The sequence below is a fragment of the Ornithorhynchus anatinus genome, chromosome 13 (genome assembly GCF_004115215.2).
Source record: "Ornithorhynchus anatinus isolate Pmale09 chromosome 13, mOrnAna1.pri.v4, whole genome shotgun sequence".
In the NCBI taxonomy this organism is placed as follows: Eukaryota; Metazoa; Chordata; class Mammalia; order Monotremata; family Ornithorhynchidae; genus Ornithorhynchus; species Ornithorhynchus anatinus.
In genome coordinates this window covers 1,005,693-1,030,927 of record NC_041740.1, presented here as the reverse complement: position 1 = coordinate 1,030,927, position 25,235 = coordinate 1,005,693, and the positions used below count along the sequence as shown (strand labels likewise).

The 25,235-nt window shown below is 57.7% G+C and overlaps 1 protein-coding gene and 1 long non-coding RNA gene across 3 annotated transcripts in view; one reads left to right on the top strand and one right to left on the bottom strand.

Annotated features, from left to right (window-relative positions):
* The first annotated feature begins 83 nt into the window (after positions 1-83).
* LOC114816069 lies at positions 84-6,860 on the top strand. The gene is made up of 3 exons (XR_003763843.2): positions 84-193; positions 2,117-2,180; positions 6,555-6,860. It is a non-coding gene; the product is annotated as an uncharacterized LOC114816069 (long non-coding RNA).
* A 5,862-nt stretch (positions 6,861-12,722) lies between these two features.
* Positions 12,723-25,235, bottom strand: part of VIPR1 (vasoactive intestinal peptide receptor 1) — a 29,043-nt gene continuing 16,530 nt past the window's right edge. For both annotated transcript variants that reach the window (XM_029077713.2, XM_029077715.2), the window contains exons 4-13: positions 24,652-24,752; positions 23,428-23,525; positions 22,466-22,598; positions 19,821-19,974; positions 19,528-19,588; positions 16,163-16,229; positions 15,739-15,830; positions 15,301-15,430; positions 14,915-14,956; positions 12,723-13,872 (exon numbers count right to left, since the gene is read on the bottom strand). In XM_029077713.2, coding sequence (XP_028933546.1) covers positions 13,681-13,872; positions 14,915-14,956; positions 15,301-15,430; positions 15,739-15,830; positions 16,163-16,229; positions 19,528-19,588; positions 19,821-19,974; positions 22,466-22,598; positions 23,428-23,525; positions 24,652-24,752 — 1,070 coding nt within the window. In that variant the 3' untranslated portion in view covers positions 12,723-13,680. The remainder of the gene's footprint in view (positions 13,873-14,914; positions 14,957-15,300; positions 15,431-15,738; positions 15,831-16,162; positions 16,230-19,527; positions 19,589-19,820; positions 19,975-22,465; positions 22,599-23,427; positions 23,526-24,651; positions 24,753-25,235) is intronic.

Below are 25,235 nucleotides of genomic sequence, written 5' to 3'. Positions count from 1 at the left end.
GTGGCGGGTCAGAGCGGGCGGTCGCAGGACTGCACTCCAGCCCCTCGCCACCACGTGTGGTTTCCTTTTCCCCAGCCACCCTCAGGACGGCACTCTGCACACGGTGGGCTCTCAGGACCGCACTCTGCACAACGTGGGCGCTCGGGACAGCGTGCTGCACGCCGCGCGCGCCCAGGACGGCGCTGTGCTTACGGTGGGCACTCGGGACAGCACTCTGTACGCGGCGGGTGAGCAAGACAGGGCTCTGCATACAGGGTTCTGCCCAGAGCAGATGCCCAACACTCCACCGGTACAGTGCTCTGTACCCAGTAGGTGCCTAGTGGAGGACCCCACGGGTAGTGGGTGGTGAGTACACCGCCCTACACACTGTAGGTGCTCAATTCCAAAGAAAACTGTTCTCTCAGTAGCTAGTTGGGTATTCCTCATGTACCTCATCCTTCCCCCTTGTTGCAGGCCAGCAGGTTTATGGCGCAGGGAGCAATACTTCAGGGCCAGGGGGTCTACGATGCTCCAGGATCTCGCCGAGGGCGGCCCCTCCCGACCCTGGAGATGCCCTCTGGCTTCCCTCCGCCCGTAACGTCGGCCGGATAATCGGGGGCTTCGCCTCTTTTTTTTTTAACGGTATTTCTTAAGCATTTATTCGGTGGCCAACACTTCTAAGTGCTGGGGTAGATAGAAGTTAATTAGGTTGGACACAGTCCCTGTCCCACCGCGAGCTCACCGTCTTATAATAATAATGATGACACGTGCCGGGGGGGGGGGGGGGAAATAAAATCAGGACGGTCGCGGTCCCCGTCCCACGTGGGGCCCGCGGTCTCAATCCCCATTTTACGGACGAGGTAACCGAGGCCTAGAGAAGTGAAGTGGCTTGCCCAAGGTCCCACAGCAGACAAGTGGCGGAGCTGGGATTAGAATCCATAACCTCCCGACTCCCAGGCCGGTGCTCTATCCATTAAGCCACGCTGCTTCCCTGTAATTAGGGAGAAGAGGAGAACTGAGGCGTGGAGAAGTGATTTGCCCAAAGCCCCGCATCAAGCATTTGGCAGAGGCAGGATTAGCACCCAGGTCCTCTGACTCCCAGGCCCGTGCTTTTTTCATCGGGCCACTTTCCTGAATCACCTTGAGCAAGTCGCTTTATTTCTCTAGGCCTCAGTTTAAACATTTGTAAAATGGAAATGAAATTCCTGTTCCCCTACCTAGTTTAATAAAAATGTTGGTATTTGTTAAGCGCTTACTATGTGCAGAGCACTGTTCTAGGCGCTGGGGTAGACACGGGGATCAGGTTGCCCCACGTGGGGCTCACAGTCTTCACCCCCATTTTATAGAGGAGGGAACCGAGGCCCAGAGAAGCGAAGCGACTCGCCCACAGTCACCCAGCTGACGAGGGGCAGAGCGGGGATTCGAACCCATGACCTCTGACTCCAAAGCCCGTGCTCTTTCCGCTGAGCCATGCCGCTTCTCCGATCCCCGCGTGGGACAGGGAGTCTGTACAACCTGTACCACCGAGTGCTTCGCACATAGTATTCATTCAATCGTATTGAGCGCTTACTTTGTGCAGAGCACTGTACTAAGCGCTTGGAATGTCCAATTCGGCAACAGAGACAATCCCTGCCCAGGAGCAGGCTCACAATCGAGGACTATTCGTTTTGCCTTCTCCCCCGTTTAGACCGTGAGCCCGTTGTCGGGCAAGGATGGTCTCTGATCCCGCATTGTCCGTTCCAAGCACCTAGAACGGTGCTCTGTACATAGTAAGCGCTCAATAAATACCACTGAATGAATAATTAAAAGGGGGAGACAGACAGCAAAACAGCTGGCAGCACATTACACCACAATCAGAACTTGTATTATTGAGGTGCACACAGGCTCAGTGGAAAGAGCCCGGGCCTGGGAGTCAGAGGCCGTGAGTTCGAATCCCCGCTCTGCCACTTGTCAGCTGTGTGACTGTGGGCGAGTCACTTCTCTGGGCCTCAGTTCCCTCATCTGTCAAATGGGGATGAAGGCCGGGAGCCTCACATGGGACAACCTGATGACCCTGTATCTCCCCCCGGCGCTTAGAACGGTGCTCGGCACAGAGTAAGCGCTAAACCAATACCAACATTATTATCTTATTGGACAGAGTCCCTGTCCCACCCAGGGAGCTTACTCTATTTCACAGAGGAGAAGGACCAAGACCAGAGAGGGTGAGTGACTTGCCTGAGGTGGCTCCTGGGCGGGGAGTGGGGGGGATGAGGGGTGGCGATGGGACAGGAGAACTGGGATGGGACGTGAGCAGGGAAGAGGGAAGGGGATGGGAGGAAGGGGTTCGGTGGGGAAGAGCGCAGGGGGGTCACTGGGCCACACTGCCTCACATCCCCTCCTCTCCCGGTGGCCGCCGGCCCGAGGGTCCCGGGAGGGGTCCCGGGCGGACGTGGGGGGGGGGGGCCGGGGGCTGGGAGAGAAGCAGCGTGGCTCAGTGGAAAGAGCCCGGCCTTAGGAGTCAGAGGTCACGGGTTCTAATCCCGGCTCCGCCACCTGTCAGCCACTTGGAGCAAGTCGCTTCACTTCTCGGGGCCTCAGTGACCTCATCTGCCAGATGGGGATGAAGACTGTGAGCCTCACGTGGGACGACCTCATTCCCCTGTATCTCCCCCAGCGCTTAGAACAGTGCTCTGCACGTAGTAAGCGCTTAACAGATACCAACACTGTTATTATTATTATTATCATGAGCGAGGAGGCCTCTCTGTCTCCGGCCGTTGTTCCCCCAGGTGTCCACGGGGCGGCGCCAGCGTCCCCCCCATTCCGACTGAAATGGAACCAACTGCTGGGGTAAATTCAACTTAATTCAATAATAATGATGTTGGTATTGGTTAAGCGCTTCCTATGTGCAGAGCACTGTTCTAAGCTCTGAGGGAGATATGGGTCATCAGGTCGTCCCACGTGAGGCTCCCAGTCTTCATCCCCATTTGGCAGATGAGGTCACTGAGGCCCAGAGAAGTGAAGTGACTCGCCCACAGTCATACAGCTGACAAGCGGCAGAGCCGGGATTAGGTTGGACTCGGTCCCTGTCCCCCAGAAGGCTCAATGTCTAATAATTAATAATGCTATTTGTTAAGGGGTGATCTGTACGTTACTTTGTCAGTGATTGACTACAAATTAGTTTCTTTGGCTTTTTAATGGTATTTGTTAATAATGTTGGTATGTGTTAAGCGCTTATTATGTGCAGAGCACTGTTCTAAGCGCTGGGGGAGATCCAGGGTCATCAGGTTGTCCCACGTGAGGCTCACAGTCTTAATCCCCATTTTACGATGAGGTAACTGAGGCACAGAGAAGTGAAGTGACTTTGCTCACAGTCATTTGTTAAGGGCTTACTATGCAATAATGTTGGTATCTGTTAAGCGCTTACTATGTGCAGAGCACTGTTCTAAGCGCTGGGGTAGATACAGGGTCATCAGGTTGTCCCACGTGAGGCTCACAGTCTTAATCCCCATTTTACAGATGAGGTAACTGAGGCACAGAGAAGTGAAGTGACTCGCCCACAGTCACCCAGCTGACAAGTGGCAGATGCGGAATTCGAACCCATGACCTCTGATTCCCATGCCCGGGCTCTTTCCACTGAGCTACGCTGCTTCTCTCTATGTGCCAGACACTGTACTAAGCCCTGGGGTAGATACAAGGTAATCAGGTTGGACACAGTCCATGTCCCACATGGGGATCGCAGTCTTGATCTCCGTATTCGTGGCTCAGTGGAAAGAACCCGGGCTTGGAAGTCAGAGGTCATGGGTTCCAATCCCGGCTCCGCCGCTTGTCAGCTGTGTGACTTTGGACAGGTCACTTCACTTCTCTGTGCCTCAGTTCCCTCGTCTGGAAAATGGGCATTAAGACTGTGAGTCCCACGTGGGACCACCTGATCACCTTGTATCCCCCCCCCCCAGCACTAAGAACAGTGCTTTGCACATAGTAAGCACTAAACAGATACCATTATCATTATTATTATATTACAGATGAGGGAACCGAGGCACAGAGAAATTCATTTCATTCAATCGTATTTATTGAGCGCTTACTATGTGCGGAGCACTGTACCGAGCGCTTGGAATGGACAATTTGGCGACAGACAGAGACAGTCCCTGCTCAACGGCGGGCTCACGGCCTAAACGGGGGAGACAGACGGCAAAACAAAACAAGTAGTCAGGCGTCAATACCATCAAGATAAATAGAATCATAGATATATACACATCATTAACAAAATAAATAGAGAAATAATATATACAAATACGCACAAGTGCTGTGGGGAGGGGAAAGGGGAGGAGGAGAGGGAGGGAGTAGGGGGAACTGAAGCAAGAAGGGAAGCGACTTGCCCAAGGTCGCACAGCAGACAAGTGGCGGAGAACCCGAGCGCTTAGTACAGCGCTCCGCACATAGTAAGCGCTCAATAAATACTATTGAATGAATGAAAAGAACCCAGGTCCCCGTGACTCCCGGGCTCGGGTTCTGGCCACTAGCCCACGTTAAGGGTAAGGAACGTGTCGGCTAATTCCGTTATATTCGTTCATTCATTCAATAGTATTTGTTGAGCGCTTACTATGTGCAGAGCACTGGACTAAGCGCTTGGAATGGACAAATCGGTAACAGATGGAGACGGTCCCTGCCCTTTGACGGGCGCACAGCGTGGCACAGTGGAAAGAGCCCGGGCTTGGGAGTCAGAGTTCATGGGTTCCCATCCCCGCTCTGCCGCTTGCCGGCTGTGTGACTTTGGGCGAGTCACTTCACTTCTCTGTGCCTCAGTTCCCTCATCTGGAAAATGGGGATTAAAAGTGTGAGCCCCACGTGGGACAACCTGATCTCCTTGTATCCACCAGCGCTTAGAACAGTGCTTTGCACATAGTAAGCGCTTAACAAATGCCACCATTTTTTACAGTCTAATTGGGGGAGATTATATTATACTGTATCGATTATATTGTACTCTCCCAAGTAGTATAATGTTCTGCACATAGTAAGCACTTAACCGTGAGCCTCACGTGGGACAACCTGATGTATCTCCCCCAGTGCTTAGAACAGTGCCCTGCACATAGTAAGCGCTTAACAAATACCAACATCATTAAACACTTCATACCATTTATCGATAGATACCACAATAATAATAATGTTGGTATTTGTTAAGCGCTTATTATGTGCAGAGCGCTGTTCTAAGCGCTGGGGGAGATACAGGGTAAACAAGTTGTCCCCCGTGAGGCTCACAGGCTTCATCCCCATTTGACAGATGAGGGAACTGAGGCCCGGAGAAGTGAAGTGACTCGCCCACAGGCACACAGCTGCCAAGGGGCAGAGCGGGGATTCGAACCCGTGACCTCTGACTCCCAAGCCCGTGCTCGTTCCACTGAGCCACGCTAATAGAGGCTGGAAGAGGCAGACCAAAAATGCAGCATCTACTCTGTGCTAAGCACTGCGCTGAGGGCGGCATCCAGGATAGGAGAATCAGGTAGGACGCAGTCCACATCCCCCACCGGGCTCACGGGCTAAGAGGAAAGGAGGTCCGGGATCCCGTCTCCATTGAACAGAGGAGGAAACTGAGGCTCGGAGAGGGTCAGTGACTTGCCCGTGTCGACCCGGGACTATAATAATAATAATGTTGGTATTTGTTAAGCGCTTACTATGTGCAGAGCACCGTTCTAAGCGCTGGGGGAGACCCAGGGGAATCAGGTTGTCCCACGTGGGGCTCACAGTCTTAATCCCCATTTTACAGAGGAGGTAACTGAGGCACAGAGAAGGGAAGTGACTCGCCCACAGTCACACAGCTGGCAAGTGGCAGAGTCGGGATTCGAACCCGTGATCTCTGACTCCTAAGCCCGGGCTCCCTCCACTGAGCCACGCATTTATCAAAAACCGGCGGCCCGGGTCCCAGCCCCGCTCTGTCTCTGGGTCCCGCTGGGCCTCGATCCTCAAGCCGGGGTTCGGGGGCCAGGGGTGCAGCGATGACACGGGGCCGAGCCCTCTTCCCTGCCCTTCCGAGGCTCCAGAGATTTTCTGTTTCCCGAGCGGCCTCTGGAGATCGGCAGGGGCCCGGCCAGTCCTCCCATGGCCGGCGCCAGCTCGGCGACCGGTCCTGGGGTAGCGAGTGGCTGGTCCTGAGCTGCCCGGGTGGCCGGTTCTGGGGCATCCAAGTGGCTGCTTCTGACGTGTCCGAATAGCTGATTCCAGCGTGACCGACGGGCCTGTTCTGGGGGTTTTCCGACCTAGAAGGCCCAGTAGGGGTGGCTGTACTCCAGGCCCCGGCCGCAGCGGGCCGGGCCGGGCCGGGCGGAAGCGGCCTAATGCGATCCAGGCTCCGGGGTCACTAGAGGCCAAGGGGGCCACGGGAGACCCGGGACCCGAGGACGGGCGGAAGGGGAACAGGCCAAGGGGGGCGGGGAGGGCGGGCAGGGCACGTCCCAAGACTGGGGCTGCCAAACCCCCAACGGGAAGTCAGTGATCCGGGGCGCCAAACCTAGGCCTGCTTCCCTCCCGGACCTACCCAGGGCCCCTCATCCTTCCCCTCGGACCCACCTTGACACCAATGCTGTCCCTCTCCTTACCTCTAGCCGACGACACCAGGACTCTGGGAGGAACTGTGTGCCGATTTCTGTCCCGGACCTGTCTTCGTGGTTAGGAACGATCCATCCAACACCCTTGACCCTCCCTTTTCCATCCCCGACTCTCCCCCGGTGACCAAGCGCGGACCATCCACCATCCCCGACTCTCAGGGTCCTCTCCGTCCCTGACTTTCCTGCAGTGGAGCCCAGACAATCTGACCGCTCTGGTTCTCCCCTCTCCTTCCCAACTCTTTTCTAGTGACCTAGCAAGGATCGAAGGGCGAAGACGCTCTCCTCCCCCGTGCCCTGCCCCGCCCCGCCCCGCCCTCCGTAATTCCAGAAACCACAGGGGCCCGGCTCGGGCGGGTGGGGGGAAGGCCGTTGCCCACACTGGCTACTCATTTGCTCCAGAGGTAGCCAAGGGAGCCCAGACTCGGTGTCCGGGCCCCAGGCCTGGTGCCGGGCTCCCTGTGGGGCGGAGCTGGGCGGAGCAGGAGGCAGAGCCGGAGGAGGAGGACTGGATAGGGACAGGGGATGCACTGTTTGCAGCTGTGGTTCCCAGCCACCAGTCGTCAGTGGGACTATTTTTAATTCCGCAGTCCAAAGTCCAGGCTGGGCCAGGCTTGGCCGGCGATTGATGAGGCCTCTGGCCCGAGCCAGAGGCTGGGGAAGGGTAGTGAGTCTTTGGTGGCAGGTAGCCCAGGCTGGAGGCTGGGGAGGGGATGGTGGGTCCTTGTGGGGGGTGGCCCGGGCTAGAGGCTGGGGAGGGGGTGCTGGACTCTTAGGGATGGCCCAGGATATACTCTGAGGAGGGGCTTGTGTGGGCCCTTGGTGGGAAGTAGCCAATAGCATTGGGTCCAGTGAGGTCACACAGAAACACGGGATGGGGAAGTCGGATGGTCCATCCCCCGTCTGAGTTGGGCACTGGGGATTGGGAGTGAGGAGACACACTGCTAGCCCTCAAGCCACTCTGTGGTGGGCACTGGAGGAGGGGCTGCCCCGGGTCAGGGGGTCGCTGCGAGGCAACACACACAGAGAGGATTAAATACAAGTGACAGGGAAAACTCATAAAGACCGAAGAAGCCCCTTGGGAACCCGGGCCCGTTGGCCGCTGGAGTCCCGGTAGGGCTTGGAGTCAGGAGGAGCTGGTCTGGGAGGGCTCCTTGGAGGAGAAAGGATTGAGAAATGGTTGGGGGAGTTGGGAGGCCGGGGAGTCTCCTGAGGGGCACGGGAGGGAGTTGGCGATCGGCCACCCCCTGCGCCAAATCCAGGAAGGCGCGTCACTGCCGCCAGTTCACTTCTGTCTCGATTTCGGCCAGGACGGGCGAAAGGGGTGAGACCGTAGGGTTCCCGGGGGCCAAGGGGGACGTTCTCCCTCTGTCCTCCTCCCGGAGGCGGAAGACCGGATGAGTTGACTCCATGGAGCCCGGGACCGTCCCCGAGGTCACCCAGCTGGCCGGCCGGCGAGGCAGCAGCTGTGTTTCCCTGTGTGACCGAGCTGCCCCCACCAGGCCCTGCGCTCCAGAGAATCTTTCTCTAATTAATTATCCAGAGGCGCAATTAGCGCTCTTCACTGGAACGTCCGGTCTGTAGGCTGAGGGCCGAGGGCCGGGTATGCCCGCTCTCTAGCCGGACGGGCCCCCAGGTCTGACCAGTCGCAGCTTCGAGGTCTGGGTCTCTCCTGCCTTTTTCCTGCTCTTCATACTCCCCGCCCAAGCCCCCTCCCCCAGCCGCACCCCCAACCTTCCACCCCAAGCCCCTGGCCCCTAGGGAAGGAGGTCAGAGTGTGGACCCCCGCATGGGGGAACGGTAGACCGTCGCCCTGGCATCAACCACCGTCCCCTGGGGGCTCCGTGACCAGCCCTGTGCTGAGCGCTGGGGCAGGAGAATCAGATCAGGCACAGACCCTGCCCTCTGTTTAAGAGGGAGGGAAGGCGGTGCTCTTTTCCCCCCGATGGTACAGAAGAAGAAATGGATACCCAGAGAGGGTGAGGCCGAGTGACACAGAGCGGGGACCAGAAGCCGGGGTTCACCTTTCATTCTCGCTCCCCTGACCCCGTGGGCCCTGTGTCACGACCGTCAAAGGTGGGGCCTGGGGAAAGAGGCATGGGGGCGGGATCCGGGTGGCCCGTTTATCTGTCGGGACCCCGCTTCCACAGCTCTCCCGGGGAACCCCGGGCACCTTCCCCTGGCACCTGTCAGGCTCCAGGCCGGTTCCCGGCCTCCTCCCCATCCCCACCCAGGCCCCTGTCCCCAACGGAGGTGAGAATAATGAGGAAAGGGTGGGGCGGAGCTGGAAGGGGAGCTAGGGGTGTTCGGGGGAAGAGCCGTTTCCTGTCCTGGCTGGGGAGTGGTTCGGAGACACCCCCCACGACCCCCGCCCTTCCGACCCCTACCCGGGGGGACCGAAAGCGGGTGCACAGGATGTTGTTTCATTAGGCCCGGTGCGGGAGTTCTCTTCCATCCGTTCACTCCCGGAGTCATTGCAGGCGGGAGCCGAGATGGGCCATCCGACAGAGGTGGGAAGTCGAGGGAGAAGCCGTGAGAGGGCATCGAGCAGGTGGACGCGGGGAAACGGTGGAAGGGTGAAGAGGGAGTCGGGGGGCGGTCACGGAGTCGCAGGAGGAGAAAGGTTGGAAGAGGGGTGAGGCATGGGGGAGGCAAAGGGATAGAAGGGGTGGAATTAAGAAGAGGAGGGAGAAGGAGGGAAGGTGGAAAAACAGCATGGCCTAGAGGATTGAGCATAGGTTTGGGACTCAGAAGATCCTGAGTTCTAATCCTCACCCCGCCACCTGTCTGCCGTGTGACCTTGGGTAAGCCACTTGATCTCTCTGTTCCTCAGTAAAATGGGGATTAGGACTAATAATGTTGGTATTTGTAAAGCGCTTACTATGTGCAGAGCACTGTTCTAAGCGCTGGGGTAGACACAGGGGAATCAGGTGGTCCCACGTGGGGCTCACAGTCTTCATCCTCATTTTACAGATGAGGTAACTGAGGCACAGAGAAGTGAAGTGACTTGCCCACGGTCACACAGCTGACAGGTGGCAGAGCTGGGATTCGAACTCATGAGCTCTGACTCCAAAGCCCAGGCTCTTTCCACTGAGCCACGCTGCTTCCCTATGCGCCCCATGTGGGACAGGGACTGCGTCCAACCTGACTTGCTTGTATTTCTGCCCTCCAGCACTTAATACAGTGCCTGACACATAGTAAACGCTTAACAAACACCACAATTACGATGGACAGTGGAGGTGGGTGAATTCATTCATTCATTCATTCAATAGTATTTATTGAGCGCTTACTATGTGCAGAGCACTGTACTAAGCGCTTGGGATGAACAAGTCGGCAACAGATAGAGACAAAGCGGAAGGTGTGAGGGGCCGGGGTCGGAAGAAGGGGGAATTGAGCCAGCGCCTGGGGCGGGAAAGCCATCGCCCCCGTGCCATTCGAAATCGGTTCTCGAGAACGATTGACCCAAAGACCCCTCCCTGCTGACCTGCCGCTCTGCTGCCCTGGCCCTGGGGGTTGGGGGGCACCCACTGCTGGGGTTCAGAGCCCCCCCCCCCCAACCCGGCCCAGCTCTATCCGCGCCCCACCGGCACCCTCCGCATCGCCTCAGCGTTTCACGAACTCCGTCTCGGAGCTCTATCTATCTCCCTCTGTCCTCTAACGTGGGGTCTCTCTGCGTCCATGTTGGTGTCTCTCTTCCCACCACTACCGCCCAGAGACCAACATCTCTCTGAGAGAAGAGGTGCCCAAATCCTGTGCCTAATGGGGTGAGCCTAGATCCCGGAGCTGGGAAGGCAAGAGTGAATCTAGGATGACTTCCAGGAGGAGGAGAAGTGGAGGGGAGAAGGGATGGGACTAGAAATAATTTTCCTGAAGACGCAGGGCCCAGCCCGCCCCCACTCATCTTCAGCCATCTCGGTGGGTCTTGCCCCTTCCCTCCCCTCCCTTTTCTCCCTCGACTTTTTTCTCCCGTCCCTTCACCCTTCTCCCCTCCTCTCTTCCCCCTCCCCGTTTTCCCTTGCCCTTCCCTCCTCTCCCCTGCCCTCCTCATGGCCACTTCTCCGGGGCTTTGAGAACTAGGTCAGAGAAGTGGGAAGGCATTTGCTCCTCAAGAGGGAAACTAAGTGGTCTCTGCCTTTGAGCAAGAGTGGGGACAGCAGCAGGGGTGGTCTGGCGGGGAGAGAGGACCAGCCCGGTTTAACCCTTGGGAGGCCTCCTGGCCCTCTCGGGATTGGGATCTTTTAGGATTCTGGATCTTTGGATCCCGAAAGGAGCAGAGCAGGGAGCGGAGGTGGAAGGTGGACGTTGGGGGGGGGGCCTGGATTCCTGGGCCCAGAGAGGTTGAGCCACTTTCCAGAGGTCCCACAGGAGCCTAGGGCGGGCGGCTCCTGTCCCCACCTCTCCCCCCACCTCACCTCCCCCCAGCCAGGCTTGGGGACCCCAGAGATTCAGAGTTTAGAGAGGTGAGTTCCTGGCTGACTACTGTTTTGTGAGACCCCCACCCTCCACCACGATTTCTTGACCGCACAGTCCCCATCTCCACATCCAGGTAGCTGCCCAGATTTTTCCCACTAGACTCCAGGCACTCCAGCTTGTGTGTTTGTGTGTGTCCTGTCTCCACATCACAGCGACAGCCCCCCAAAGGCGGGGACCACGTCTCCTCCTCCTCCCGTCCCAGTATCCAGCAGAGTCTGTGTGTTTATCTGTCATTTATTTATTATATCGGTCACATTTATATTCTCGTCTGTCTCCCCCTCTAGACTGTTAGCTCCATGTGGTCAGGGAATGTGTCTGTTTATTGTTATATTGTCCTCTGCCCAGCACTTAGTACAGTGCTCTGCACACAGTAAGCGCTCAATAAATACGACTGAATGAGTGAATGAGCGCTCGCCCTGCCTCCCCTTCCGAGTGGCGGTCCATGAATGTCATTCATTCATTCAGTCGTATTCATTAAGCACTTACTGTGTGCAGAGCGCTGTACTAAGCACCTGGGGAAAGTACAATGCAACAATAAAGTGACACTCCCTGCCCACAGCGAGTTCACAGCCTAGAAGGGGGTGCCTCCTGCACTGTCCCTCTGTCTCTCCCTCAGGGGTCAGCACAGGCTCTGCGCACCTTCTTATTTATGCCTTTGTGTCCGGATCTGCCCGTGCGACTTGAACTGGAAGCTCCTCAAGGGCAGCGAGAGGTCAGTACCGGCGCCCAGCCCAGTCCCCGGTGGACACGCCAAAGCCATACATTTGCTCGGCTTTTAATCTCTGCATACAGAGGCTATATACATCCGTCTCTCGCAGCCGCGGTGTCCAGGATGCCCCCCGCATCCCCTGGACCTCGAGGCTTCTAAGAAGGGGGAGGAGGTCCATCTTGGGGTCGGCCGTAACCTCTCCTCAGCTGGGCAGAAACAGAGCCTCCTCCTCAACAGGGGAGCGCTCCCCTGTGCGTTTATATACGTGAATGGGGGCTGGGGTACAAGAAGAAGGGCTTCTGGTTTGGGGTGTGGGCCAAGACAGTTCTATCTCCCCACGCGGGGCAGATATGAGTGTGATTCTGTTGCGGCACGATTCCCTCTGCCCCACCAACTCTTCACCCTGCAGGAGCTGAGGTCCCACACGAGAGGACTCCCTCCGTCTGGGGCAGAACAGTCCCCCAGCCCAGACAGACCGCGGTCAGGGGGATCCCCATCCCCGCCAACCTGGGAGAGACCGACTCTTACAAGCCCAGACGGAGAGACCAGAGGAGGAAGGATTCCCGCCTCCCTTCCCCTCACCTCCCCTTCCCACTAGAGAAACCAGGGTTAAAGCAGGACCCCATCAGATTGGAGAGGATCCCGCCCCCCCCCCCCCAAAACCACCCCAAATCCCCCTCTTGCCAAGAAACGAACTCCAGTCACCCCATTTCTCCTCCTGTGCATCTCTGGGGTGGTGATGGGGGGTCTTCGGAGGAAGTCTTGGCGGGGAGGATGGGAAGGGTCAGCAAGCAGCAGCCAGCAGCCGTGGCCCCCACAGACCTCCGTGGGCTGGGGGTCTCTTTCTACCCCTGCTGGGGGGGCTCCCCTTGTTCTCCTTGCATCTGGATCAGACCTGCGCCTCCCTCCCGGCTTCCTCTCCCCCTCCTCTGAGCTCTCCCCCATGCCTTCTCCCTACACGATAATAAATATCGCCGCACAATAAATAAATTAAACCTCTTGCTCGCTACCTACATAGACCGCAAGTTTGCTGCTCTCTTCTCCCAGCATCCGGGAAAGGACTGACAGATCCCACTATCTCTGTGGGCCAGGAGACGGCGCGTCCCTTCTGTTGACCACCGCCCTGTCCTGCCTTCCCGGCCCGTCTCCTGACCCTGGGTCTCCATGGTCCTGGCCACTGGAGGAATCCCCTTCCCCCACTGCCCTACAGATTTCTCCAGAGCCCGTTTCTCAGGCCCGGTCCCCCGGACATCCCGGTCAGCTTCTGCTGGTTGACCCGTGAATTAACTGCGCTGTGGCCGATCTGTGCCGGGGATTACCCCCACTGTGGATTTTTCCGTCACCACGGTTTGGCTGATCAGCACTCTGTATTATCCGCACTGTGGTTGATCTGTGCTACGGATTATCCGTGCTGCAGCTGATCTATGCTGTCGATTATCTACACATTGTATTATCTGCCCGGTATACTGTTCACGGTGTGGCTGATCCGCGTGGTAGATTTTCCATACTCTGGCTGATCTGCACTGTGGATTATCTGTGTCTTGGACTTTCGCCTGTTGGACTATCCATACTCTAGCTGGTCTGCACTGTGAATTATCCTCGCTGCGGGTGTTGCGTGCTGTGAATGATCTGCACTTTGGATTATCCGCACTGTGGCTGAGCTGCACTGTGGATTACCTGCATCGTGCATTGTCCAGATTGTGGTTGTTCCTGTATTATCCGTGCCACGGATCATCCGTGCGTGTTTTATCCGGGGGCGCAGCCGAGTCTCCCCAACGCTGCCCCTTGGCTTAGGCCGCAACCCCGCTCCGGTCAAGAACATCTTCCACTGTCTAACAGGGGCAGGGCTGGGGCTGTTGATCCAGGATTAAGACGGAACGGGGGCCTGCCCGGTAGGGGAGGACCGGGGGTGGCGTGGCGGTCCCGAGGTCCCCGCGCTGCCCGTCAGACGAGCGAGAGCTCAGCCTGGAAGCTGGCGGAGCGCTGGGCGTGGGGGCTGGACTTGGCGAGCATGGAGATCTGCGTGCTGTAGTTGGTGCCGTTGCTGGCCAGCGACGGCTGGTGGTACTTGGGATCCGAGCCCAAGAAATGCTCCAGTCGCCATCGACGCCACTTCCGCTTGAGCTCGGCCTGGACCTGGGGGACGGGGCGGGGGTGGGGGCGGGATGCATGAGGACTCAGTACCCAGGTGGCGATTCCCTCCTGCTCACCCGCAGAATGGATTATCCATTGTCTGTATCTGTCTGTTCCTGTATCGACCAGGATGGGGACTGTGTCTGATCTGATCATCTTGTATTTCCCCCAGGGCTGAGCACAGGAGCTCGGCGCATTGGTAAAGGCTTAATAAATGCTACAATTAATTAACGCTGGATTTTCCACTCTATGGATTATCTGCAATGTGCTTTTTCTCTCCCCTAGACTGTGGCCCCCACAATCCACCCCAACCTCTCTGAGGATCCCCCGGCTCAAGGTAATAATAATTAATAATAGTTGGGGTGTCTGTTAAGTGCCAGGCCCTGTATCAAACAATGGGGTGGATACAAGCAAATCAGGTCGGGTCGAGTCCCTGTCCCACGTGGGGCTCACCGTCTCAATCTCCATTTCACCGATGAGGTAACTGAGGCGCAGAGAAGTGAAGTGACTTGCCCAAGGCCACATAGCAGACAAGCGGCAGAGCCAGGATTAGAACCCATGACCTCTGACTCCTGTGCTCTATCCGGTGTGCCATGCTACTCCTCTTAAATTGCGGTCCCTTTCTTGGAGGTCTAGAGGGTCCAAAGCCGTCATTCCAGGTTGCATCATCTGCTATTCTGAATGAGCTGGGCATTAATGTCTGTGGACTGTAAGATCACTGTGGGCAGGGAATGTGTCTGTTAATTCTTGTAGCGTACTCTCCCAAGCACTTAGTACGGTGCCCTGCACACAGTAAGCGCTCAATAAATACGCTTACCGAACAAATGAATGAATGAACCTCTCCTCTCCCTGAGCGTAAGCTTGTTGTGGGCAGGGAATGTGTCTGCTATGTTGCTATATTGTACTCTCCCAAGTGCTTAGTACAGTGCTCTGCATACGGTAAGCATTCAGTAAATACGATTGACTAATTGAGTGTGGGTAACGGGGAGGGCAATGGGCAGGTGGGCCTGTTCACCCGGAAATAGGAGGAGACAGGGTTTCTTACCTCTCCGTTAAGGAAGCAGTAGAGAATGGCCACCACGAAGCCCTGGGAGACAGGAAATCGATACTGAACAACCCCGGGCCCGGTCTTTCCCCGTCTCCCGACCCTCTTGGGAAATCCCCGGCTTCTTCCCTGAGCCTGGGCTGACCAACTCCATCGCCCCCCCAGAGCTGCTTCCTGTTAGCCCCAGCCCCACTGATCACAGGACCAGGAGTGGGGGGACCAGCTGAGAACCCCCAGTGAGGGGCTGCAGGAACACAGAGCTCGACCTCTCCGAATGACCCGCTACTCCCCCCACCCTGCAGGACAAACAGGCTGGGAGCACTTCAGGGAGAGGACAGGGCACCCAGCTAGCCAGGGAGCAGGATCGGGCAGGGGGAGGGGCTTACCTGGAAGGAGCCCAGGAGCAGCTCGAAGATGACCTTCACCTCCATTTTGAAATTGTCGGGGAAGAAGGCGAAGGTGATGTAGTGGGCTCCGAACAGCGGGATGAGGAGGAGCGTCGACTTGGCCAGGCGCCTGCCCGGCGGGACGGGGCAAGGGGATGGTTGGTCATGGGGCAGAAGAGTGTCAAAAGGGGGGGTACCGGGCATCCAGGTGGCCACCAAGAGGCTTGGGGCGGGACGAGGACTGGGGCCAGCACCGTGGTTGCGGCCGGGAGGTGGGCGCAGGGCCAGGGGTAGGGCCGTGTCCGGGGATGGGGTGTGCAGCCATGTCCGGGGGCAGGATATGGAGGGGCGGGACCAGGGCCCGGGGGCAGGGCCGAGTGCAGGGCAGGGGTGTGGGGGAAGAGCCGAGTCTGGGGGCGGGGAGGCCCTGGGACTCACGTATACTGGTTGGTTTCGCTGCGCCCGACGTCCGGCGGATGCAACTTCTGGACGAGGATGCGGATGATGCAGATGAAGAGGGTGAAGCTCACCTGGCAGGGAGGGGGCGGATGACAAGAAACGGACATTCAGCTCCCGTGTGTGCTCAGGGTCCAGCCTCCCCCAGCCCGCCGGTTCCTCTCCCCTCCCTCCCACCCAGGCTTCCCACGGCCAACATGGGCCGCCTCCTGGACCGGCTAGCAGCTGTCCTGACCCAGCCGAAGCTGGATGGGACCCAGCACCCACATAGCCCCGGCATGACTTTCCAAGCGCTCAGTACAGTGCTCTGCACAATGTAAGCGCTCAATAAATACGATTGAATCACACTCTGGAGGCCCCTGGCTGGTGGGGAGACCTGCTGGGGGTCTGGAGGGGCACGGCTCACCAGGATGGACGTCACAATGGGGACTTTGATGATCCACCAGTACTGCGAGCTGATCACGTCCCAGCACCTGGAACGGTCCGACGAGGGGGGCGGTCAACCCCTCAACGTTCTCGGCCAGGGCCCCGGGCTCAGGGATAGGGTTGCTTTCCTCCCAGCTGGGCTAAGCACCCCCCCACCCATCTGTTTCTGGGGTCAGTCAGTCAATCGTATTTAGTAAGCGCTTACCGTGTGCAGAGCGCTACACTAAGTGCTAGGGACGGTACGGTATAACAATAAATGGACATATTCCCTGTCCACGATGAGTTTACGGTCTAGAAGGAGAGATGGACATTAATAGAAATCAATAAATTACAGATATGGATGTAAGTGCTGTGGGCCTGGAAGGGGGGGACGAATAAAGGGAGCGGGTCAGGCCGATGCAGAAGGGAGTGAAGGAAGAAGAAAGGCGGGCTTAGTCAGGGGGAACCTCTTGGAGGAGATGGGCCTTCACTGAGGTTTTGAAGAGGGGAAGAGTTATTATGCCTCTAGGGTGACACACGGCAAGGTCCCCAACCGCATCACCGGTCCCCACTGGGGCACTGGGGAGCAGGGGTGATGCTGGCCTCTTTCCCCTGAACCACATTGCCTCCTCCACGATTGTGGGTTGGGCTGGATTAGGCTCAGATTTGGGGGTTGAGGAAGGGGGCAATGAGATGTGGGGGGTGGGGGCAGAGGGCAGCCGTACAGCAGCAGGGTTGGGCGGCGGGGAGAGTCCGTAATAACAATAATAATAATAACAATAATGGCATTTTTTAAGCACTTATTCTGTGCCAGTCATGGTACTAAGCACTGGGGTAGATAATCGGGTCGGACACCGTCTCTGTCCCACATAGGGCTCACACTTTTCATCCCTATTATACAGATGAGGGAACCGAGGCCCAAAGAAGAGGGGTGATTTGCCCAACATCACACAGCGGACCAGTGGCGGAGCTGATATTATTACCCAGGTCCTCTGACTCCCAGGTCGGTGTTCTGTCCAGTAGACCATGCTCCTTCTCACGTGTCTTTGCAGCTCTGTGCCTGAGACCCAGCGAGGAATTCGGGCCACCCAGCCCAGCGGGACAGTGTGGCCTAGTCAAAAGCGCCCAGGGCCCTGGGAGACAGGAGTCTGCCCTTTTTGACATCTACTTAGCCAACTCGGGGCCTTGGGTTCCCCGTCTGTAAAAGGGGGATGAGATTACCCAGCTCCACAGCACCAGTGTACACAGCTGTAATTTATTTGTTTATTTCGTCACATTGTCTGTCTCCCCCTCTAGACTATGAACTCACCGTGGGCAGGGAATGTGTCCTTTATAGTTGTACTGAACTCTGTCAAGAACAGTGCTTTGCACACGGTAAGCACTCAGTCAATATGAATGAATTAATAATGATAACGTTGGTATCTGTTAAGCGCCTACTATGTGCGGAGCACTGTTCTAAGCGCTGGGGTAGATACAGGGTAATCAGGTTGTCCCACGTGAGGCTCACAGTCTTAATCCCCATTTTCCAGAGGAGGTAACTGAGGCACAGAGAAGTGAAGTGACTCGCCCACAGTCACCCAGCTGACAAGTGGCAGAGCTGGGATTCGAACCCACAACCTCTGACTCCCAAGCCCGTGCTCTTCCCACTGAGCCACGCTGCTTCTCTTAATAAATGAATGAATGAACTGGCACTCTTCCTCCCTCCATTTCCTTGGCGTTATCCTGGACTCCTGTCTCTCATTCAACCCACATAACCTGTCGCTAAATCCTGTCGGCTCCACCTTCACGACCGCTAAAATCTGCCCTTTCCTCTCCGTCCGATCTGCTGCCATATTAATCTAAGCATTTATCCTATCCCACCTTGATTACTTTATCAGCCTCCTCGTTGACCTCCCTCCCTCCCGTCTCCCCACCCCAATCCAAACTTGGGTCTGCTGTCGGCATCATTTTTTTTTACCAAAACGTTCAGTCCGTGTTTTCCTCACTCCTCAAAAACCTCCGGTAGTCACCCATCCACCTCTGCATGAAACAGAAACTCCTTACAAGCGGCTTTAAAGCACTTAATCACCTTGCCCCCTCCTACTTCGTTACTTTCCTACTACCACCCTACCCTCACACTTTGTTCCTTTAATGTCAACCTAATCACTGTACCTCCATCTCATCTATCTCACGGCCGACCTCTCACCCACGTCCTGCCCCCGATCCGGAACGCCCTCCCTTTTTCATATCCCGCAAACAATTTCCTTCCCCTCCTTCAAAGCTTTATCGAAAGCACATCTCCTCCGAGAGGCCTTCCCTGACTAAGCCCTCGTTTCCCCTTCTCCCACTCCCTTCTGCATCACCCTGACTCGCTCCCCTTATTCACCCACCCCGCAACACCGCAGAACAGTGTTTGGCACGTAATAAGCGCTTAGCAAATACCATCGTCGTCGTCATCACGGCGCTTCTGTATATATCTGTGATTTATTTATAGTAATGTCTATCTCCTCCTCTAGACTGCAAGCTCACTGTGGGCAGGGAATGTGTTTGTTATACTGTTGTGATGTACTCTCCCAGGCGCTTAGTACAGTGCTCTGCACAAGAAGTGAGTGATCGATTGATGGATCTCAGACGACGGAGGCCTTGGGGGACAGGGAAGGAGTCTACCTGGATTCTCATAGGTCCACCCCAGGATTCAGCACAGTGCTGGGCACAGAGTGAGCACTTGGAGGCACCACTATTATCGCTGCGGTGGTTCTTGTCAATCAATCAGTCGTTTTTATTGAGCAGTTACTGTGTGCAGAACACTACACTAAGTGCTTAGGAGAGTACAGTATAACAGTAAAAACACACATTCCCTGCCCACGCTGAGCTGGGTCTAGAGAGGGAAACAGACATGAATATAAATGAATAAATGACAGATATGTACAGAAGCGCCCTGAGGCTGGCAAGGGGGATGAATAAGGTGAGCAAGTCGAGGAGACGCAGGAGGGAGTGGGAGAGGAAGAAAGGAGGAATTAGTCGGGGAAGGCCTCGTGGAAGAGAGGGGTCTTCAGATAAGGCTTTGAAGTGAGAGAGAGTAATTGTCAGATAGGAGGAGGGAGGGCATTTCAGGACAGAGGCAGAACACGGGCAAGAGGTCGGCGGTGAGATAGATGCGACTGTGGGACAGTGAGAAGGATGGCATTAAAGGAGCGAAGTGTGCGGGCTGGGTTGTAGTAGGAGAGCAGAGAGGTGAGGAGGAGGGGGCAAGTTGATTGAGAGCTTTAAATCCAATGGTGAGGAGTTTCTTGAGGCCTCCACAGGCCCCTGGCCATCGTGCTAGAGGCTGGGCCTGCCCACTCCCAGGTAGACCTGACCTGGGCCGCCAGGGTGTGACCTTCTTACCCGAAATCATCAAAGTAGGTCTTGGTGATCGTCCACACCGAGATGAACACGCCGGGGACACCTGCCCCAGGGGAGACACAGACACGCAGAGGCCGGCAGGCGGAGATCCAGAGACCGGGGCCGGCAGGGAGAGGCACAGAGACAGAGCAAACTTGTCAGTGGGCACCAGAGAGGCAGCCCCCTTGCCACCTACAGTCACCGGCGGGACAGCGACCCGCCTCTTCCTGTCGCAACCTGTCGCGGCCTGGTGCGGCCCTCCGTGTAGAGCCAGCCCAGGTCCCAGCGCGGCTTACCCCAGCCGATCATAATGTACCACCAGAAGTATTTCCTCTCGGAGAAGAAGGAGATGGCCAGCAGCATGTGCAAGTACAGGCTCTCCACCAGCAGCCACAGGTAGTTGGCCATGACACAGTACTGGAAGAAGACTATCACAGCCTTGCAGCCCACCTGAGGGAGAGGAAACGGACCTTGAGGGGCAGTCGAGGGGCGGTGTCCGGCCCAGGGCAGCCTCCTGGCCAGCAGGACAGGTGCACGGGCCCAGGCGACAGGTCTGTGGTCCGGGCAGGGGACGGCAGGGTCCACCCTCTCTTTCCCTCACCCCCTGCCAGAGGCGGGCGCCTGGCCGGGTTCTTTGTCCCACTCGATCCCAGCCCCTGGCACCCCGGGAGGGTCCCCTAGGACTCCTGCTGGCAGAGAACGAGGGACGAGATTCCAGAAACACCAATGACCGGGGCCCTGGATTTCCCCGGGAGAGAGAGGTGAGGATCCAGGAACACCACCGGCCCAGGCTCCAGATCCCACCAGAAGCGGAAGATGTGGTTCCGGGAACACCACCGGAATGGGACCCGGATCCCACCGGCAGAGAGAGACAAGTTTCCAGGAACACCTCCGACATATCCTGCTGACTGAGGCACACTGTGATAATAGCGATAGCAGTAGAGAGGTAGTAATCGTACAGTGCCGGCGCTTAGTACAGTGCCCGGCGCTTAGTAGAGTCCCTGGCTCGGAATTACAATAGTAGCAATAGAAACGGTAACGGTAGGTTCCTTGACGTCAGGGAATGTGTAAACCGATTCTGTTGCAGCGTACTCTCTCAAGCTCATAATACAGTGCTCTGCACATAGTAAGTGCTCAATAGACGCCATCGATTGACTGATTGAGGGACACCTGGTGGGCAGCTCAGGAGCTCCAGAGAGGCCGGGTCACGGATCTTGCACAACAGCCTCCCCTTCCCAGTCCCCACTGTGCCGGTCACGACTGGCTCCGGGGAGGACAGAGCCGGCGTGGCCGACGGGCTGGTGAGGACGATGGGCCGGCGTCCGGCAGCAGGACCGAGCCCAACGCTGTCGTGTTTACGCCGAGATTTGTCTTTCCAGGATGGAGGCCGGGTTCCCGCAGAGGAACTGCTGATTCTTCTTCCGCCACCGACTAAGAGACCCCATCCTTCTCCGACGGACAAGGCTGGGACTGAGCACCCCGGAGATGACCCTCTGAGTGGACCCTCGGAGACGAGCCTCGGGTCCCCGCAGGTCCGAGGTAGGAGGTCCTCGCCCTTCGAAATGGGACCCGGACGGTTTCGGGAGAGGCAGGACGAGGGACGAGATGATCCCGTGGCCCCCCTTGCTGTCCCGGGGGCCCCCAGGGCCAAGCGATCCGGCACCAGGGCCCTGCGACTCCAGGGCTGTCGAGGAGGTTGGGGGCGCCTACCCATCTGGAGGCAGGGGGATGGACTGAGTGACCTCTGGGTCGCAGTGGGGTGGAGGTGTCCGATTAGCAGCAGCAATCAAACCGGGGCTCCCAGCAGCGGCCGAGCCTCCTGAAGCTCTGCTGGTCCCGGGCCGGCTGAGACGAGAGGCACTTGGAAATCAAGTCCAGGTCCTGCAGGGCCGAGTGTGACCCTCCCTCTACTCTTCCCCCTCTCCGGCCTCCGCCCCCTCCGCCCCAACTCGGCGTTTCTCCCCGGCTCCCCGTCCAACTGGAGCTTTTGGAGAAAGGAAACCGGAACTGGGCGGTGGGGAGGCAGAGAGGCACAGAGACATCCAGAGAGATAGGGGAACCAGAAATTCACCCAGAAACAGGGAGGCACGGGCACAGAGAGAGTGAAGGAGGGATCAGAGCTGGACACACCGAGAGATTCTGAAACCTCAAGACAGAAGTAGACTGTAAGTTCACCGTGAGCAGGGAACGTGTCCGCCAATTCTGTTATGTCGTACTCCCCCAAGCAGTGCTGTGCACACAATAAGTGCTCAATAAATATAGTTAATTGATCGAGAGAAAGACAGACAGTTACAGGGGCAGATACATAGCTGGGTAGGGAGATGGACAGAATGACAGAGATAGAGACACTGGAGCAGAGAGATAGAGACGTAGATAGAGACAGATGGAGGGAAACTTAAGAGACAGGCAGGCAGAAACAGCGAGAGAGCAGAGAAGAGGCCGAGACGAAAAGGAGGCTGGAGGAAAGAAGCAGCAGGTTCACATGTCTCTTCCCTGCGGCCGCCGGGACTCCGATGACCATTCTGCTCCCCCCAGGCCCCTCGCGGCCACCCCCGCCCTTCCTCCCCTAAGGGAGGCAAGGCTGCCTGGCTCTGGTAATTCATTAATTCATTCGATCGTATTTAGTGAGCACTTACTGTGTGCAAAGCACTGAACTAAGCGCTTGGGAGAGTACAATATAACGACAAAGAGACACATTCCCTGTCCTCAGTGAGCTCACAGGCTCCGTCCCTGATGATTTCTACTGGCCCTGGGGTGAGTAACTCTCGGCAAGGGACCTCTGGTCTTCCCGCACCCCGAACGGGGGGAAAATCGAGACTGTGGGGTGTGCTGCCGGCATCTGAGGAGCGGGGGCTGCTGTGCCCGTAAATACGGTCAACCCACCCACCCCCATCTCTCTTCTATCCCTTGGCGGCCCACGGCGGCGCCCCCCGCATCTCACCGAGCCAGGGGTGCAGGGATCCACGTCCTCGTTCTCGTACAGCACGAAGTCCTTGAGGAACACCGCGATGGCGCGCATGATGAAGGAGGCGAACAGGTGCGTGTGGATGAAGTTCCGCGTACAGCGCAGCTTCCTGCGGAGACGGGTAGATACGCGTTAATCAGGTTGGACACGGTCCGAGTTCCACATCGAGCTCACAGTTTACAGACGAGGGAACTGAGGCCCAGAGAAGTGACTTGCCCAGAGTCACACGGCAGACTGGCGGAATCAGGATCAGAACCCAGGTCCCTCTGACTCCTGGGCCCAGGCTACATCCACTAGGCCAGGCTGCTTCTCCCCTTCCGTACCAAGGGAAGAAAATCCCCACTCTCCACAGAAAGGGAGGCTTGTGGGGGACAAGGATCTGTCAGATGGTATTCTCCTGCATGCGCCCCTGCACTTGGCACGGTGCTTAGCACAGAGTGAGCTCTCTGAGATTACTGAGCAACGGTCAAGACCTGGTGGGCTGGGCAGGGATCCCATCACCCCTTAATGCCAACTGACAGGAGCCTAGTGATTCCAGGGGGACTTGGGGAGTGGGGGGAATCAGGGCAATTTTCTTGTCCTGCAATGCCCAGCTCCAGGCCTCCTCCTCCTCCTCCTGGAAGCCTCCCCTGCTGCCCCGTACCCGCTTTTCCCCAGCGCGGTCCGAGACACTCCCCAGATCCCAGCGCCCCTCACCGTCCCGGGAATCTTCCCAGCGCCCCCATCCCCAGCAGAGGAGGCCCACAGGACCTCCCGGGCCCTGAGCCCAGCTCCCCCATCAGTGTCCCACACCCTCTTGCTCCCCTCTCCATCCTGGGCACTGGCGGGTCCTGGAGGGAGACTGGGGGGGGGGGGTGTCCCCCTGCTGGGGCCACTCAGTGCCTGGGCGAGGGAGCCCCCCACCCTCTCCACCATCCTTCCCCCAAAGACAGTCCTACCTGAACAGGCAGAGAATGGTTGTGGCAGCGGTGAGGGTGATGAGGGACAAACTGTAGCCAATGGTGTACCCCATCTTCACCGCTAGGTAGAATCCTTTCTGCATCGAGGAGCACAGGAGAAAGGGCCGGTCAAGCAGGGGGTCGTCGGGGGTGCTCCTGGAGGGCAGGGGGCTGCCTCCCTGGTTTCACCTGACCCCTTCCCGTCACCCCCACCCAGGAGGACGTGACCTGTCCGATCCAGACGTCCCGGATCCAGAGAGAGGGACAGAAGGAGGGAGGGAGGGAAGGAGGAGGGGAGGGAGGGAAAGAGAGAGAGGGAAGGGGAAAGGGAGGGACAGGAAGGAGGAACCGAAAGGGGAAGGGAGGGAGAGGGGAAGAAAGGAAGGGAGGGAAGAAGGAGAGAGAAGGAAGGAGGAGGGGCGGAAGAGAGAAGAAAGTAGAGGGAGAGAAAGGAAAGAGAGGGAAGGGGAGAGAGGAAGGAGGAAGGGAGGGAGAGAGATGGAAGATAGAAGAGAGGGAGAGAGAGGGAGTGAGGAAAGGTTGGAGAGAGAGGAAAGGAGGCAGAAGGGAAGAAGGAGGGGAGAGAGAGGGAAAGAGGAAGGAAGGGAGAGAGAAAGAGAGGGAGTGCAGAGGAATAGAAGTTTAGTCCGTCCCCCAGCCCAGCCCGCTGTGAGGGAGGGAGGTGGGAAATGACAACAGGAGGCACTGGGTCCCATCCCCTGTCCCCCGGAGGGGCCGGAGAGGCAGACAGTCTGGATCACTTAGGCCTCCAATGATGTCCGCCTCATCCATCTGGCTGCCTGGGGGAGAAGGGTCCCCTTAACCTGCATGCTCCCCATCAGTTTCATGGCCTCAATTGTCCTGACGGTTTTCCTGTGTAGCTCTGGGCCCCCTCTAGACCGTAGGCTTCCCTTTAAACCGTAAGCTCATTATGGTCAGGGAACGGGTCTACCAACTCCGGCGTAACGTCATCTCCCAAGTGCTTCGTACGGTGCTCTGCACACAGTAAACACTCAATATAACACGATCGATTGATTGAACGACCGAGGCCTTCCTTTCCCAACTCTCACCGTCCTGGAGGACCCACTCTTCCCCGGGAGACCTGACCAGGAGAGTCGGCCGGAGTCTGCTCTTCCCCGAGGCAGGGGGATGGACCAGATGATCTCTGGAGAGCCCCGACGCCGCCGTCAAGGGGAAAAGTCAGGCTCCGGAAACTTTACCAACCTCCTCCACGGGGAGGATCTCATAGCCGCAGGCGGTGGTGTACAGGGCCGGGGTCAGCTCGGACCACCCGTGGCTACTGCAGTTTCGGGTCACGTTGCTGCCTGCTGGAAGAGAGGGGGCATCAGGAGAGATGGTCACCGAGCCGCGGTCGGGGTTCAGAGGGCTAAGGGCGGCCCTTAGCGTGGGGAGGGGGCTTCCGGGGACACCCCTCCAGGGCCCTGGCCGCTAAGGGTCCCATCCGGCCTCATGAATCCTAGGAGCTGGCCACTAGCCTGTCCCCATCCCAGCGACCTGGCACTTTCCTGGGGGCGGGGGGGCTAAGTGGATTAGCCTCCGATCGATCTGGCGGATTTCTAACTGGCCGGGGCTCGCTGGGGATCTGACGGCGGGAAGACCGGGCGACGGGACGGACGCGATCGAATTAAATGGATGATCGGACGGCCGCCGCCTCCTCGGCCACCAGCCGCTCATCTGCACCCCGCCCCCACCCCCCGCCGCAGCCTGGCGGGGAGAGGCCTGGGCGGGCGGCCATCTTGCGTGGGATCTTTAACCTTTCCCAACCCTGTTTACCCCGGCTGGACCGA